Below are 14,735 nucleotides of genomic sequence, written 5' to 3' on the forward strand. Positions count from 1 at the left end.
CAGGGCATAGATTGATGCAGTTCCAGGAGAGACACTGAAGAGGGTGTTAAAGAGATCCAGGGAGACCCCCAGTGCCATTCATGTGACCTCAGAATTCAGAGAGCCTAAACCCTTCAGAGCAAGACGTTTTTCCAAGAAAGCATAAAGTTTGCACCAACCGTAGCCTCTGGGCATCCATTTTTTCGGTTGTCAAATTATTTTTATTTTAAAAAATCTGTATCTGTCAATTTATCTTGAAAAGATAAATTCATACTAGCCTTTTTAGCTGTGTGGTTTCTTTTTATATTCAGCTTGAAAGGTATTTTTGATTCATCTATAAAGTGTTCGTCAGCTACATTTCAGTAGCTAAATCATAGGCTCTTTTTGGAAGGATTTTTAAAAGTACGGTCCTACATTGCTCAATCATGGGGACATTCTGAGAAATGCATCATCAGTCGATTTCATCGAACACCTAGAGTGCCCTCAAACCCAGATGGTACAGCCTACTCCTACACACCTAGGCTCTGTGGCATAGCCTATTGCTCCTGGGCTGCAAACCTGTGCAGCACGTGACAGTGCTGAACACGGTAGCAAGTGTAACACAAGTAGGTATCTGTATATCTAAACATAGAAAAGCTAAGTCAAAATACAGTGTTGTCATCTTATGGGACCACTGTCTCATGCAGTGCATGACTGTATACAACTTCAAAGCTTTGCCGGTTGTCTTGGTTTTCTTTAAGCAGTTTTGGAGTTTTGTTTTTTCTTAATAAAGATTTTAAAATAATAGATTACTTATTGTCCTTATGTTCAGATAATCTCGCCATGAATGATAATATATGTGCCCTACATTTAAAAGCAGTAACTATCTAAAGCAGCACTTTACTGACATGAAAGACTAAAGAATTTGATTTCAAAAGTTGCTCAGTTTCCCAGTTTGTGCCAGCTGCCCTCCTGCCCCAGATGTGCCTCTCTTGAACCTTTGCATTTTTGGAAGCGGTGTAGGGTCTTTGCTGACTGCTGTGATTCTGTACCCAGCTCTTAGTTTTTTAATACGTTGTATCACTTCTGGAGTGGGCCCAGTGGCTCACACCTGTAATCACAGCACTTTGGGAGGCCGAAGTGGGAGGATCCTCTGAGCCCAGGAGTTCAAGACCAGCCTGGGCAAAATTTTAGCCAGGCGCAGTGGCACACACCTGTGGTCCCAGCTCCTCAGGAGGCTGAGGTAGGAGGGTCACTTGAGCCCAGGAGATTGAAGATGCAGTGAGCCATAATCACACCCCTGCAGCCTGGGTGACAGAGCAACACCTTGTCTCAAAAAAAAAAAAAGTTATGTCACTTTTGAGCAAAGAAGCTCCAGCATGGCCCATAGCATAGGCTTCTCTGCCTAGACCACTATGCGTGAAAGGCAGGCACTCCTTAAATATTGATACCTTGGGGCCCTTAAGCATTTGAGTTCCTGTAGAAAATCCTTTGGCTCCATCCTGCCCACTAGTGCCGCCTCATAAGATTGATTTATCTTATGAAAAACTGCAGGTTTCACGTCATTTACTAGCTGCCAAGAGTATGATTCCTATAGGGTTACAGGCAGATCAAGTCACATTTTAATTCCAAGCTTCAACTCCAACATGAAAAAGCTCAAGAGAACGGGAATCATGTCACAGGCATCTTTGTACCATCAGTACCTACAGACTGTCCAGTTCAAAGTGGGTGTGTGGTTAATACTTCTTACCTCCAAGAATGAGATGCTAGCATCTAGAAACCCTCTGCAGAAATTGTTCAGAAAATACAAAAATGTGTTTGCTTTCAGATTTTGCCAATTTCCACAAGAAATTGTCCTTCAAATGGTGGAGAGATGTCGAATAAGGAAACTACAGTTACTTGCTCACCAGTATATGATTTCAAGTAAAATTGAGTTCTACATTAGTGAAAGCTTACCTGAATATTTTGCACCCTATCAAGCAGAGCGGTTTCGAAGACTTGGGTAAGAATGAAATTTAAAATGTATCATGGCAGCTTTTAGGCTAATTGTACCTGAAAGCTCTTTTCTTTTTTTTTTTTTTTTTTTTTTGAGACGGAGTCTCACTCTGTCGCCCAGGCTGGAATGTAGTGGTGCAATCTCGGCTCACTGCAGCCTCTGCCTCCCGGGTTCACACCGTTCTCCTGCCTCAGCCTCCCAAGTAGCTGGGACTACAGGCGCCTGCCACCATGCCTGGCTAATTTTTTGTATTTTTAGTTGAGACGGGGTTTCACCATGTTAGCCAGGATGGTCTCAATCTCCTGACCTCGTGATCCGCCCACCTCGGCCTCCCAAAGTGCTGGTGTTACAGGCGTGAGCCACTGCGCCCGGCCCTGAGAGCTCTTAAAAATGAATTGTCCCTTAACTTTTGGTCCTATGTTATGTACTTCTATTTGGTTCAAGAGTACACAATTTCTTGACACCTGCCTCTTATTGGATATGCTTAAAAAGCAGCATTATAATTTCTATTAATTCTGCTATTCAGCTCTACTTTTCAGATGTAGAAATTTTCTTAAGAATACTAATTAGATGACCAATGTGGCCAACATGGTGAAACCCTGTCTCTACTAAAAATATAAAAATTAGCCAGGTATGGTGGTGAGCGCCTGTAATCCCAGCTACTTGGGAAGCTGAGGCAGGAGAATTGCTTGAACCCAGGAGGCGGAGTTTGGAATTAGCCAAGATTGCGCCACTGCACTCCAGCCTGGGTAACAGAACAAGACTCCATCTCAAAAAAAAAAAAAAAAAAAAAACAAGAATACTAATTAGAATTTGAGTTCTAGGGGTTTTTCCTAGGTTTTTCATTCTAGACTTAGCTTTTATTCAAACCTGTTGATCCTGCGTAGGGGTAGTCTAGCTTTAAAAACTAAAACAATAAAAATAAATAAGCCTATTGAGTTCAATCAGAGTAGGGAGCAGTTTTATTGAACAGCACATTTTCAAATCAGCGTGTTCTTCAGTTGTGTTTTGTTTTTCAGCTACGTGTCTCTCTGTGATAATGAAAAGACAGGTTGCAAAGCCCGGGAACTAAAATCAGTTTATGTGGATGCAGTAGGACAATTTCTTAAACTGATTTTTCACCAAAACCATGTCAACAAATACAACATATATAATCAGGTAAGATGCATGCAGCTTCGCCTTTGATTCTGCCCCTACCTTCTTTGTGGGATTATGTGGTCACGTATCTTTTCTTAAATGCATTTTCAAGATGATCTTATAAGAGAGGATCTCTTCCGGGATACTGCTGAGCTCTCTGAGCTGTGCAGTCTGATCCAGCAGCCTCTGGGCACATGTGGCCAGTGCCCACCACAAACTGGCCTAGTGCCCAGAGCTGCTGCCAGCATCACCAGACTGTGGGCTTCAGAGACTCAGTACAAAAGGAGAATGCGAAACAGTTCATGAGAACTTTTATGTCAGTTGTATGTGATGAAATGATAGTATTTTGGATATGTTGTGTTAACCTGTATTATTAAAATTAATTGCATTTTTTAATTTTTTAATGTGCCTACTTAATGACACGTGGCTCACATCCTATTTGTGTAGGACAGCACAGTTCTAAATAAACCCTCCCAATGTGCACGAGGTAAATCCCCTGGTAGAAATTGCGGACACATTAATGTTGCATGTAATCCAGAATCTCCCCAGCTCCAAGCTGCTAATTCTTCATCTCTTCCTTCTTCCCTCCCTTTCTTTCCTTCTTTTTTTCTTTCTTTTTCTCACATGATTAGTGCAGTAGAAATCAATTGTGTCCAAAGCAATCTTGTTAATTAGCAGAAGCATGTACAACTCTCCCTGCCCCCTCCAAGAGGAATGCAAGCACCCAGCAAATCAAATCTCTAGACCAAGCGGGTGAGCTGGACAAGAGCACAAAGGTCCAGTTAAGCTGCCTGGCCCCTTGCAGCATAACACACCAGGAAGCCAGAAGAATGAGTCTTAACCCTTTTCTTTCCTCCACCCGCCTGCATGTATTTACCAGCAATGACCTGGCTAAGTAGTTGGTCTACAATGGTTGGGGGTGCAGGATGGAAAAGTGACTCCCCACCTCAGATGAGACTCACCCACTGGGATAAACTGAGCTGTGTTAACTTTTCATCGTCTAATTTCCCAAGATCCTTCAAAGATGAGCTCCATACTGAATCTCAAGTGATGTCTCATTATGAGGCTATGTTAAAATTTGGGGAGTTTTTAGCTATTATGATTTGAACATCATTTTTTTTTTTTTTTTTTTGAGATGGAGTTTCACTCTTGTTGCCCAGGCTGGAGTGCAGTGGCGCAATCTCAGCTCACTGCAACCTCTGCCTCCCAGATTCAAACAATTCTCCTGCCTCAGCCTCCCGAGTAGCTGGGATTATAGGCATTTATTTGCCCAGCTAATTTTGTATTTTTAGTAGAGATGGAGTTTCTCCACGTTGGTCAGGCTGGTCTCAAGCTCCAGACTTCAGGTAGTCTGCCCGCCTCCACCTCCCATAGTGGTGGGATTACAGGCGTGAGCCACTGCACCCAGCCAGAACATCCTTTAAATGGTTAAAATAACCATTTGGTTAAGCATTAGAATACTAACTTACATAATTTATTTAAAATTCTTTGTTAATTATTAAAAGTTATTTATATTGGCATAACATTTTAACAATTAATACACTTTGATATACATCATCCCATTTGATAACAGTGTAGGTCAGAGTTTGTTATAAAGGGGTTAAGTCTAGCCTGGGGAACATGGTGAAATCCTATCTCTGCAATAAAAAACACAAAAATTAGCAGGGCATGGTGGCTCACACCTATAGTCCCAGCTACTAGGGCAGCTAAGGTGGGAGGATTGCTTGAGCCCAGGAGGTCCAGGCTGCAGTGAGCCATAATCACACCACTGCACTCCAGCCTGGGTGACAGACGAGACCCTGTCTCAAAGTAAGTAAATAAAGGGGTTAAGTCGTTTCAAACATTGTATATTTAATTCTGTTAATTTAACACTTTCTTAGGTTGCTTTGGTTGCCATAAATATCATTGGAGACCCTGCAGATTTCAGTGATGAAAGCAATACTGTAAGTTTGTAAAGTTTTAATTCCTAAGGAAGTAAATGTATTTCTGACAAGAGGGGGTCATTTATTTTCACCCAAAAAATGTATCATTTTTATAATCTGCATAAAATTGACTAGTGAATAACTTTCAGATGATTTTTAAGAGCTATAGCATATGAAACTTTAACAGTTTTAGCTGTCCCTCCAAAAGATGAGGATCACTGAACCTTGCTGACAGCTTTATATGAAATAAATCTTGTAGTTAAGGTTTTGTGTTGTTCCTCTTTCTCTCTGAGACACTAAGCAGATGTTTTGCCCCCAAAGGCCTCTCGAGAGAAGTTGATTGACCACTACCTTGGGCACAACAGTGAGGACCCTGCTCTAGAAGGAACTTATGCCAGGTAAGAGTCCTGCTTCCCAGCAATGAACTTCTGTTACTTTCCTCAGAATCCTGAAAGGGTCAGTCATTTCCAAAGGAGTCTGGACTTAGAGCCTCTAAATTCAGTTTAGAGCTGGATAAGCCACTGATTGGATTGTCTGAAATTTACATAAAGATTAAGGTCACTGTTTTATTTAGCACATCTTCATATATTTTTTTCCTTTTTTTTTTTTTTGAGACAGAATTTCACTCTTATTGCCCAGGCTGGAGTGCAATGGCGTGATCTCGGCTCACTATAACTTCTACCTCCTGAGTTCAAGCAATTCTCCTGCCTCAGTCTCCCTAGTAGCTGGGATTACAGGCGCCTGCCACCATGCCCAGCTAATTTTTTGTATTTTTAGCAGAGATGGGGTTTCATCAGGTTGGCCAGGCTGGTCTCGATGGAGTCTTGCTCTGTCGCCAGGCTGGAGTGCAGTGGCGTGATCTCGGCTCACTGTAAACTCTGCCCCCTGGGTTCAAGCAATTCTCCTGAGCCTGACCTCAGGTAATCCACCTGCCTCAGCCTCCCAAAGTGCTGGGATTACAGACGTAAGCCACTGTGCCCAGCCACACACCTTCATTTATTGCCCAGTAGAGACTACTTCCTTTCTTGTGTTCAGGTATTACTAGAAGTTTCCTAAAATGCATTTAGAACAAAGATCTGTCAGCCATCCTTTGATATTTTATCAGCACAAGCAAATTCATGGTAAAAATCAAAGACATGAATGGACCCAGGTTATCAGTTCTAGAGACATCACCTTACGGCCTCTTCAAAAGTTTATTCTTTAGAAGAGTGAAAAATATGTATCACATACATTTTTAAAAACACAATTTTGCCAGGCGCGGTGGCTCACACCTGTAATCCCAGCACTTTGGGAGGCCGAGGTGGGTGGATCACAAGGTCAGGAGTTCAAGACCAGCCTGGCCAACATGGTGAAACCCTGTCTCTACTCAAAATACAAAAATTAGCCAGGCATGGTGGCACGCATCTGTAATCCCAGCTACTTGGGAGGCTAAGGCAGGAGAATGACTTGAATCTGGGAGGTGGAGGTTGTGGTGAGCCAAGATTGTGCCACTGCACTCCAGCCTGGGCGACAGAGCGAGACTGACTCCATCTCAAAAAAAAAAAAAAAAAAACACACACACAATTTTTACCAATCCCTCTCTACCCATTAAAAATATTTTTTCTCACTGCTAAATTTGGTCAAAAAAAAAAAAAATGGGTATTGGGAAAGTTCTTCATGTTAACAATTGTAGGCCGGGTGTGGTGGCTAATGCCTGTAATCTCACCACTTTGGGAGGCCAAGGCAGAAGGATTGCTTGAGATCAGGAGTTTGAAACCAGCCTGGGGAACATGGCAAAACCCCATCTCTACTAAAAATACAAAAATTAGCTGGGCATGGTGGCGCGTGCTTGTAGTCTCAACTACTCAGGAAATTGAGGCAGGAAGATCGCTTGAGCCAAGATCATGCCACTGTATTCCAGCCTGGGTGACAGAGTGAGACCCTGTCTCAAAAAAAAAAAAAAATTATACATATTTTTCTGCTGCTGTTGCCGCTTCCTCTTTTTTTAGCAGTGTAAGGAGTGGGGGTGAATCCACTTTTGGAGAGCTAAAGGGCCCCACTGTGCCATCCTCGGTCACCCTCTCTGTCCCGGGCACCTCTTTGGGACAGTGGCTCCCTTGCCACCTGCCTGCTGTGGATGACAAAGAGGGGACTCCATTCCAGAGGTGCCTGGTCTAAAGGAAAGAAGGGAAGGGCTGGCATAGTTGCCGCAATGAGAAATAAAGAGGAATTGAAATGTTTGTTAGGCTGAGCATGGTGGTGCATGCCTGTAATCCCAGCACTTTGGGAGGCCAAGGTGGGCGAATCACTTGAGGTCAGGAATTCAAGACCAGCCTGGCCAACATGGTAAAACACCTTCTCTACTAAAAACACAAAAATTAGCCAGGCATGGTGGCACACACCTGTAGTCCCAGCTACTCGGGAGGCTGAGGCAGGAGAATCCCTTGAACCTGGGAGGTGGAGGTTGCAGTGAGCCAAGGTCATGCCACTGCACTACAGCCTGGGGTACAGAGCAAGACTCCATCTCAGACACACACGCATGCGCACACACACACACAAAGTTATTTAAAAATAAAGAGGAATTCCAAATATCCTTGGTTCTTCTCTGACAGCAGCTTCCCAATAAAGAAAAGATCAACTTTTTAAACTTTAATAGAAATTTCAAATTTGTCCGCGTTTGGTGTGATTTCACTTGTACCTGCATACAGACTGCTCACATAAAGTGATTAATTCTTGATCCAGGCTGTTGTATTTGCACACAACCGGGATCAGATTCTCTCTGCAGTTGCTCAGGAGCCGCACGCGATTTGCTGAGCGTGTGCACTGGTGGACAGCGAGCCTTCCCTCCTGTGGAGGCTACCCCGCCTCCCCACAGGCCTGGTGCAGACCAGAGCTGTCACAGGCACTTGTGAGTGTGGAGTGCTCAGAGGGTAGAGGCTATTCATGTAATGTCTATAAAAAAATAACACCAGCCTCTCAGTCTCTCCCTCAGAACCTCCTTTGCGTAATAGAAAAATCACAGTACTCTTCCCATCTTTCGAGCTGGTGATAGGAAGCACTGTGAGGAAGGAGCGCTGAGAGTGGATGGCTGCCTCCCTCCTGCCAGCCTCGCCACGAGGACCGCAGCTGGGGCTCTGCCCTTACTGAAGCAAGGGCAGTAGGGCAGGAACAACCAAACTGATTAAGTCTTTAGTTTCTCAGTATCTCCAATAAAGCTTCTTTCTGTTATTTTGATTTAGACTTTAAATCTGTCACCTTAATCCAATCAGCCAGGTGGGATGGCAGGCTATGGTTTGCCTGTCCTGCCCCACGCCCGGGGTTTTATGAAGGTTAAGTGCAAGGACTGGGAAAAGCTGTGTGACTGGCATGTGCAGGCCTGTGCTGGACGTGGAATCCAGTCATTGCCACTGGGGGTTCTGTACCAAAGTGGGTAGATGGCACCCCATGCTGCTGCTGAATCAACAGGAGCTGGGACTGGGTGCCACAGTACATGATGTTTGCTTTGAAGGATTTTTATAATCAAATGAAGTCTTTGTGTTCATCTCTGGGACAGCAAGGCAACGTGACTTAGAGTGTCATATGTGTTACGCTAAAAATAGTTAATGTGATCTTGTAGACACCCCAAAATGTTTTGTTGTTTAGTCACCCCTGGGATTAGATACAGTTCAGAGCTGCTGGTGCCGTCCCAGCCGCCAGCCTGTGGTGCTGCTGTGAGCGAAGTACCATGACCTCAAGGATGGGGAGATGCCAGAGGTGGGCTGTGAGTGCTTAAAGGGGGCCTATTCCCATGCCCCACTTGAATTCATTGTAATACAGATTCACCAACTATACTTTTATGACCAATGTTTTCATTAAAACGTACCTGTCTCGAAGGATGTTCAAGTCACCGTAAGCAGCTGGCTTGTTTAATGGGGTTGATACAGCAGCTGGGACACTTGCATCCTCATCCTCTCGTAAGATTTTGTTGCTTGGTGAGACTAGCTTTATTGTTTACATTCTAGACCCTACTATAGAGCTCGAAAGGAGGAATAGAGGTCATATTTAATCAGAAATGAATTATTCAGGTGACTACAAAAGATCACTTATTTCTGAAGGAATGTTTTTGATCTCCTCTAGGATATGATGGTTGACACCATACAACTTAACCCTCTGAGTAAAACCTCAGTGGTAGCAATTCTTAACCTATCATGTTCATCAAAAATACTGTGATGTTGGCCGGGTGCAGTGGCTCACACCTGTAATCTCAGCACTTTGGGAGTCCGAGATGGGTGGGTCACCTGACATCAGGAGTTCAAGACCAACCTGGCTAACATGGTGAAACTCCATCTCTACTAAAAATACAAAAAAATTAGCCAGGCATGGTGGCTCATGCCTGTAGTCCCAGCTGTTTGGGAGGCTGGAGGCATGAGAATTGCTTGGAGGCAGAGGTTGCAGTGAGCCCAAGATCATGCCACTGCACTCCAGCATGGTCAACAGAACAAGACTCTGTCTCAAAGAAAAAAATACAGGCTGGGCGCAGTGGCTCACGCCTATAATCCCAACACTTTGGGAGGCTGAGACTGGTGGATCACTCGAGGTCAGGAGTTTGAGACCAGCCTGGCTAACATGATGAAAACCTGTCTCTACTAAAAATACAAAAATTAGCCAGATGCGGTGGCACACGCCTATAATCCTAGCTACTCAGGAGGCTGAGGCAGGAGAATCACCTGAACCCGGGAGGTGGAGGTTGCAGTGAGCCGAGGTGGCTCCACTGCACTCCAGCCTAGGCAACAGAGTGAGACTCCGCCTCCAAAAAAAAGAAAAGAAAGAAAAAAATACTGTGTTGTTATAAAATACGGCGCCTGGACCCCATCTTGGGCCCACTAGTCACATTTCTTAGGGTGGGGCCTGGTCATCCATTTGTCTTTGTTTTTGTTTTTCTCCTTGTTCTGCAGTTGATTCACATTCATTGTCCTATTCCCAGGGCCCATAACGAGGCGAGGCCCAGAGTCTGCACTCTGAGCGAATGCACTGGAGGCTCAGATGCCTTGAAGTGCAGTTTGGTTCATGGTCAAGAGCATGAGCTTTGGAGTCAGAAAGGCCTGCTTGGAATTAAGAGCTCTGTGACCTGAGGCCCGTTACTTCTCTGAGACCCGTTTTCTCATTCAGGAAATGCTCTGTGAACCATGATGGGGCGGGGTGGGGAGGGGCATGTTCTCAACCATGCATCTTCAGCACTGAATTCCTAGGGTGTGAAATTATCTCTAAATTATGCATTTCTTCCCTTTAGGAAATCTGACTCTATTTCTCCACTAGATGACTTAGCTTTTGATATGTACCAAGATCCAGAAGTTGCACAGATTATACGAAAATTAGATGAAAGAAAACGAGAAGCTGTCCAAAAAGAACGCTATGATTATGCCAAGAAACTAAAACAAGCTATTGCTGATTTGCAAAAGGTATTGCTTTTGGAGAAAACAGTTCCTAATTTATGCCTGTAATAGGTTTTATGTATACTTAGAATAACTACATGGTAAAAGAAACCGGTTACTAAAAGCCGTGAAGTTAGTGCGAGTTCAAAGATCTCAGCAAAATAAAGTTACGGAGACACATAAGCACTTTAAGAATGCAAATGGAAGCAGAAGCTTTACCTCTTCAGACTCACCTTCAGGTGCCAGGGTCAGCCACCTCGTTACTGGGACCCCGAGCACAATGGGAAAATAGGAAAACCAGCTATCCTGAAAGTCATGACCAACCCATGGGCTTATTAGATGCCAGTACAGCAACAGCAGCCAGACCTTTGCTATGAGTGTGGCCCGTTCCTTCCATTTCCCTGTGCTCGCTCCCTCTCCTCTCAAGACGCTTCAAGCATGATTCTTAAACATTAGCTTTGCATTTGATGTGAGTTGATCCAAATTTGAAACAAAAAGCAAACATTTTGTGCTTCAGGTTGGTGAGCGCCTTGGGAGGTATGAGGTAGAGAAACGCTGTGCCGTGGAGAAGGAAGACTACGATCTCGCCAAGGAGAAGAAGCAGCAGATGGAGCAGTATCGCGCCGAGGTGTACGAGCAGCTGGAGCTGCACAGCCTCCTGGATGCCGAGCTGGTGGGTGCAGGAGCCCGGACGGGGTGGAGGAAAGCCTAGGAGAACAGAGATTCAACTGTGTGGTTCACAAAGGTGGATAGATGTCTTTGAAGTGCAGTGTAAAACACTCTGCCGTGCTCAGGGGGCAGTTATCATAGATGGCCTCAGCTCTGTGCCTACATCAGGGAGGCTTTGCCTCAGCATGTTCTTTCAGGAGACTCACAGTCGTGGGAAAGGGAACGAACCGGGGTCAGGAAAACCGAAGCCCTGCTGCTTTTCTGCTGCATCCCTTCATCTCCAGCTGCTTCCTTATTTGGAAAAGGCAGTGATGACCCTGCCCCACTGACCCCTCAGTGTTATAAGGATCAAGTGAGAATGTAATACTAACAGCTTCAGTGTATTGAGAACATATTTCCCATAAGGTGCTCTGCCTCTGATTTTAGAACTCATGCAAATGGGGCATTCAGCCCACATGACAGATTAGGAAACGAAGGTCCTGAGATACAGAATAGTGATTGAGGCATGGTGGCTCACGCCTATAATCCCATCACTTTGGGAGGCCAAGGCTAGAGGATTGTTTGAGCCCAGGAGTTCGAGACCAGCCTAGGCAACATAGAGAGACCCTGTCTCTACAAAAAGTAAATAATAGCCAGGCCTGGTGGCACACACCTGTAGTCCTAGCTACTCAGGAGAGTGAGACAGGAGGATCACTTGGGCCCAGCAGTTCGAGGCTGCAGTGAGCTACAATCACGCCACTGCACTCCAGCCGTGGTGATGGAGTGAGACCCTGCCTCTAAAAAAAGAGAGTGCACACTCTGGAGCTGGACTGTCTGGGTTGAAATCCGGGCACCACCATTCCAGCTCTGTGATCACTGACTAATTCTTATCAGCTTTATGCCTCAGTTTTCCATCAGCTTTCAAGTGGGGGTAAAAAGAGTAAGCATTAATGAGTCTACCTGTCCAAAACACTCAGTACGATGCCCCGTGTGCAGCAATTGTGCAGTCAGCTTTGCTTGTTGGGATTACACAACATCACTTTCCTTTGTACACACAGTGAATAGCAGTGCCAGATTTTGAATGAAAGTCCACTTGAGTCCAGCCCAGGTGCTTTCTCTACACCACCGTGCTCCTGCAGGGGCACATGTGTGGACATGCTCCATGCACAAATGCTCATTCCTTCACTAGCATTTTGGGTGTTTATGTCACTTTTGTAGTCCACACAGAAATGTAGAGAGACAACTGAGATGAGTGCAACTTGATTGTGTGGGACTTTGAAGTAGATTTCACTCCATGGAAGTTTCTCTTTGGTTTTGAAATTTTTCATTGTGCCAAGGAGTCTCTTCCAGCACAGCTTTCTAAAGTCTTATTCATCTGAAGGAATGAGATGGATATATCTGGCATGGCAGTGGCATTTGAAATTAAATGTTCCTTTTTGTTCTCTAGATGCGAAGACCTTTTGATTTGCCCCTCCAGCCCCTCGCTCGTTCTGGCAGTCCTCGCCACCAAAAGCCAATGCCCTTACTACCACAACGGGAAGAAAGAGGAACAGAAAACCAGTTTGCAGAACCTTTCCTTCAGGAAAAGCCTTCATCATATTCTCTAACTATTTCTCCTCAGCATTCTGCAATAGACCAGTTACTCCCTGCCACAGATCCTCATCCAAAGATCAATGTAGGTAATTCCGTTTCAGATTGGCATTCAATTTATTTGGGTATTTGTAGAGGACCTGTGTTGTGCCAGGTGCTGTTCCCATGCATGAGGTGCATGAGTGCACCCCAGCCAGACCCACCTCTGTTCCATTCTAGGAGCCATAGTGCTGAGTGAGAACATAGCCACATAAGCAATAGGCCTAATGACACCTTGTGAGCATGTTTATTAAAATCAGGCTTGATGCTTATTTCTAAGCAATAAACTAAGAAAATATCAGAGATCTTGTCAGAAAAAAAGATGTAATAGCCTTTACTTTAGTAGTCTACCATGTCAATTGAACTGAAATTGCTACCAGTAAACAGTCATTAAGGCGGAATCTACCTTGCTTTTTTTTTATTAGGTCTGTAATGAGTTTAGAAAGTAATAGAAAGCCTCATCTAATCTTTTCAATTACATCCTATTTGTTGTATAAATTATTCTAATCTGATGATACTGATATTTAGCAAAATAACATCTTTCAGATCAGGTAAGTAAGCGCAGTAAGCCTGCCAGTGAGAGTTGCATTGGAGAATGTGACCTATGGAGCTCCCCAGCGCTTTCCTCTCTCCTTCGCTCACTGCAGGCAGAGTCCCTGCCCTACGATGAGCGGCCTCTTCCAGCTATTCGTAAGCATCATGGGGAGGCAGTGGTGGAGCCGGAAATGAGTGATGCAGACATCAGCAATGCTCGGAGGGGAGGCATGTTAGGGGAGCCAGAGCCCTTAACTGAGAAGGCCTTGAGAGAAGCCAGCTCTGCCATCGATGTGTTGGGAGAAACCTTGGTAAAAAAACAAACAGTGGGGGGCAGAGGGGAGGGAAGTCTATATGGTATGCACACCTCTGCATACTTACACATAAAGGAGGGAAAACGCCCAGGGCTTTGCATTTGCAATATTGTTGACTTCCCTTTGTTCTTCCTGAATTGGAAAGTCTTTTGCTAACTTTTTTTTTTTTTTTGAGACGGAGTCTTGCTGTATCACCGAGGCTGGAGTGCAGTGGCCCGATCTCCGCTCACTGCAAGCTCCGCCTCCCGGCTTCACGCCGTTCTCCTACCTCAGCCTCCTGAGTAGCTGGGACTACAGGTGCCCGCCACCATGCCTGGCTAATTTTTTGTAATTTTTTTTTTTAGTAGAGATGGAGTTTCACCATGTTAGCCAGGATGGTCTCGATCTCCTGATCTTGTGATCTGCTCACCTTGGCCTCCCAAAGTGCTGGGATTACAGGCGTGAGCCACCGTGCCCGGCCTTTTTTTTTTTTTTTTTTTTTTTTTAAGAAACAGAGTGTTGCTCTGTCACCCAGGGTGGAGTACAGTGGCATGATCATAACTCACTATAGCCTTGAACTCCTGGCCTTGGCCTCCCAACGTGCTGGGATTACACACATTAGCCACCATGCCTGCCCTTCTGTAAATTATAAATTATGTGAAACAGCAAAAACGTGAGCTAAGATGTATCAGTGAGTACTCATTTCAGCCTGGGTGTTTCCTTCTGGCATTCATGGAGCTTGTATTAAACAACTGCTCCGTTCTGAATACCAGCTAATTCCGGCGCAAAAGGATGGCATAGCAAAAGATGGAAGTATCTCCTTATAGAAATGAGTAGAGTTGGCCGGGCGCAGTGGCTCATGCCTATAATCCCAGCACTTTGGGAGGCCAAGGCGGGTGGATCACGAGGTCAGGAGTTCAAGACCAGCCTGGCCAAGATGGTGAAACTCCATCTCTACTAAAAATACAAAAATTAGCCGGGCATGGTGTCAGGCACCTGTAATCCCAGCTACTTGGGAGACTAAGGCAGGAGAATTGCTTGAACCTGCAAGGGGACGGAGGTTGCAGTGAGCCGAGCCACTGCACTCCAGCCTGGGTGACAGAGTGAGACTCCGTCTCAAAAAAAAAAAGAAATGAGTAAGGTTTTCCCCTCATTCTCAGCTTTAAAATATTTCTCTTGGAGAATGTAATACTTTTTATATTTTAACATAGTCTTAAATTTCCTTATC

General features: G+C 44.7%; 1 protein-coding gene across 7 annotated transcripts in view; it reads left to right on the forward strand.

Annotated features, from left to right (window-relative positions):
* CEP104 (centrosomal protein 104) overlaps positions 1–14,735 on the forward strand; it is a 42,714-nt gene that overhangs the window by 6,656 nt on the left and 21,323 nt on the right. For 2 of the 7 annotated variants that reach the window (XM_055260789.2, XM_055260791.2), the window contains 8 exons: positions 1,787–1,960; positions 2,974–3,112; positions 4,972–5,034; positions 5,335–5,411; positions 10,262–10,430; positions 10,921–11,076; positions 12,499–12,726; positions 13,328–13,525. In XM_055260789.2, the coding sequence (XP_055116764.1) occupies positions 1,787–1,960; positions 2,974–3,112; positions 4,972–5,034; positions 5,335–5,411; positions 10,262–10,430; positions 10,921–11,076; positions 12,499–12,726; positions 13,328–13,525 (1,204 nt within the window). The remainder of the gene's footprint in view (positions 1–1,786; positions 1,961–2,973; positions 3,113–4,971; positions 5,035–5,334; positions 5,412–10,261; positions 10,431–10,920; positions 11,077–12,498; positions 12,727–13,327; positions 13,526–14,735) is intronic. The other 5 variants (XM_063631166.1, XM_055260793.2, XM_055260792.2 and 2 more) reach the window with 4 other exon arrangements.

The sequence above is a fragment of the Symphalangus syndactylus genome, chromosome 22 (assembly GCF_028878055.3).
Source record: "Symphalangus syndactylus isolate Jambi chromosome 22, NHGRI_mSymSyn1-v2.1_pri, whole genome shotgun sequence".
NCBI lineage: Eukaryota > Metazoa > Chordata > Mammalia > Primates > Hylobatidae > Symphalangus > Symphalangus syndactylus.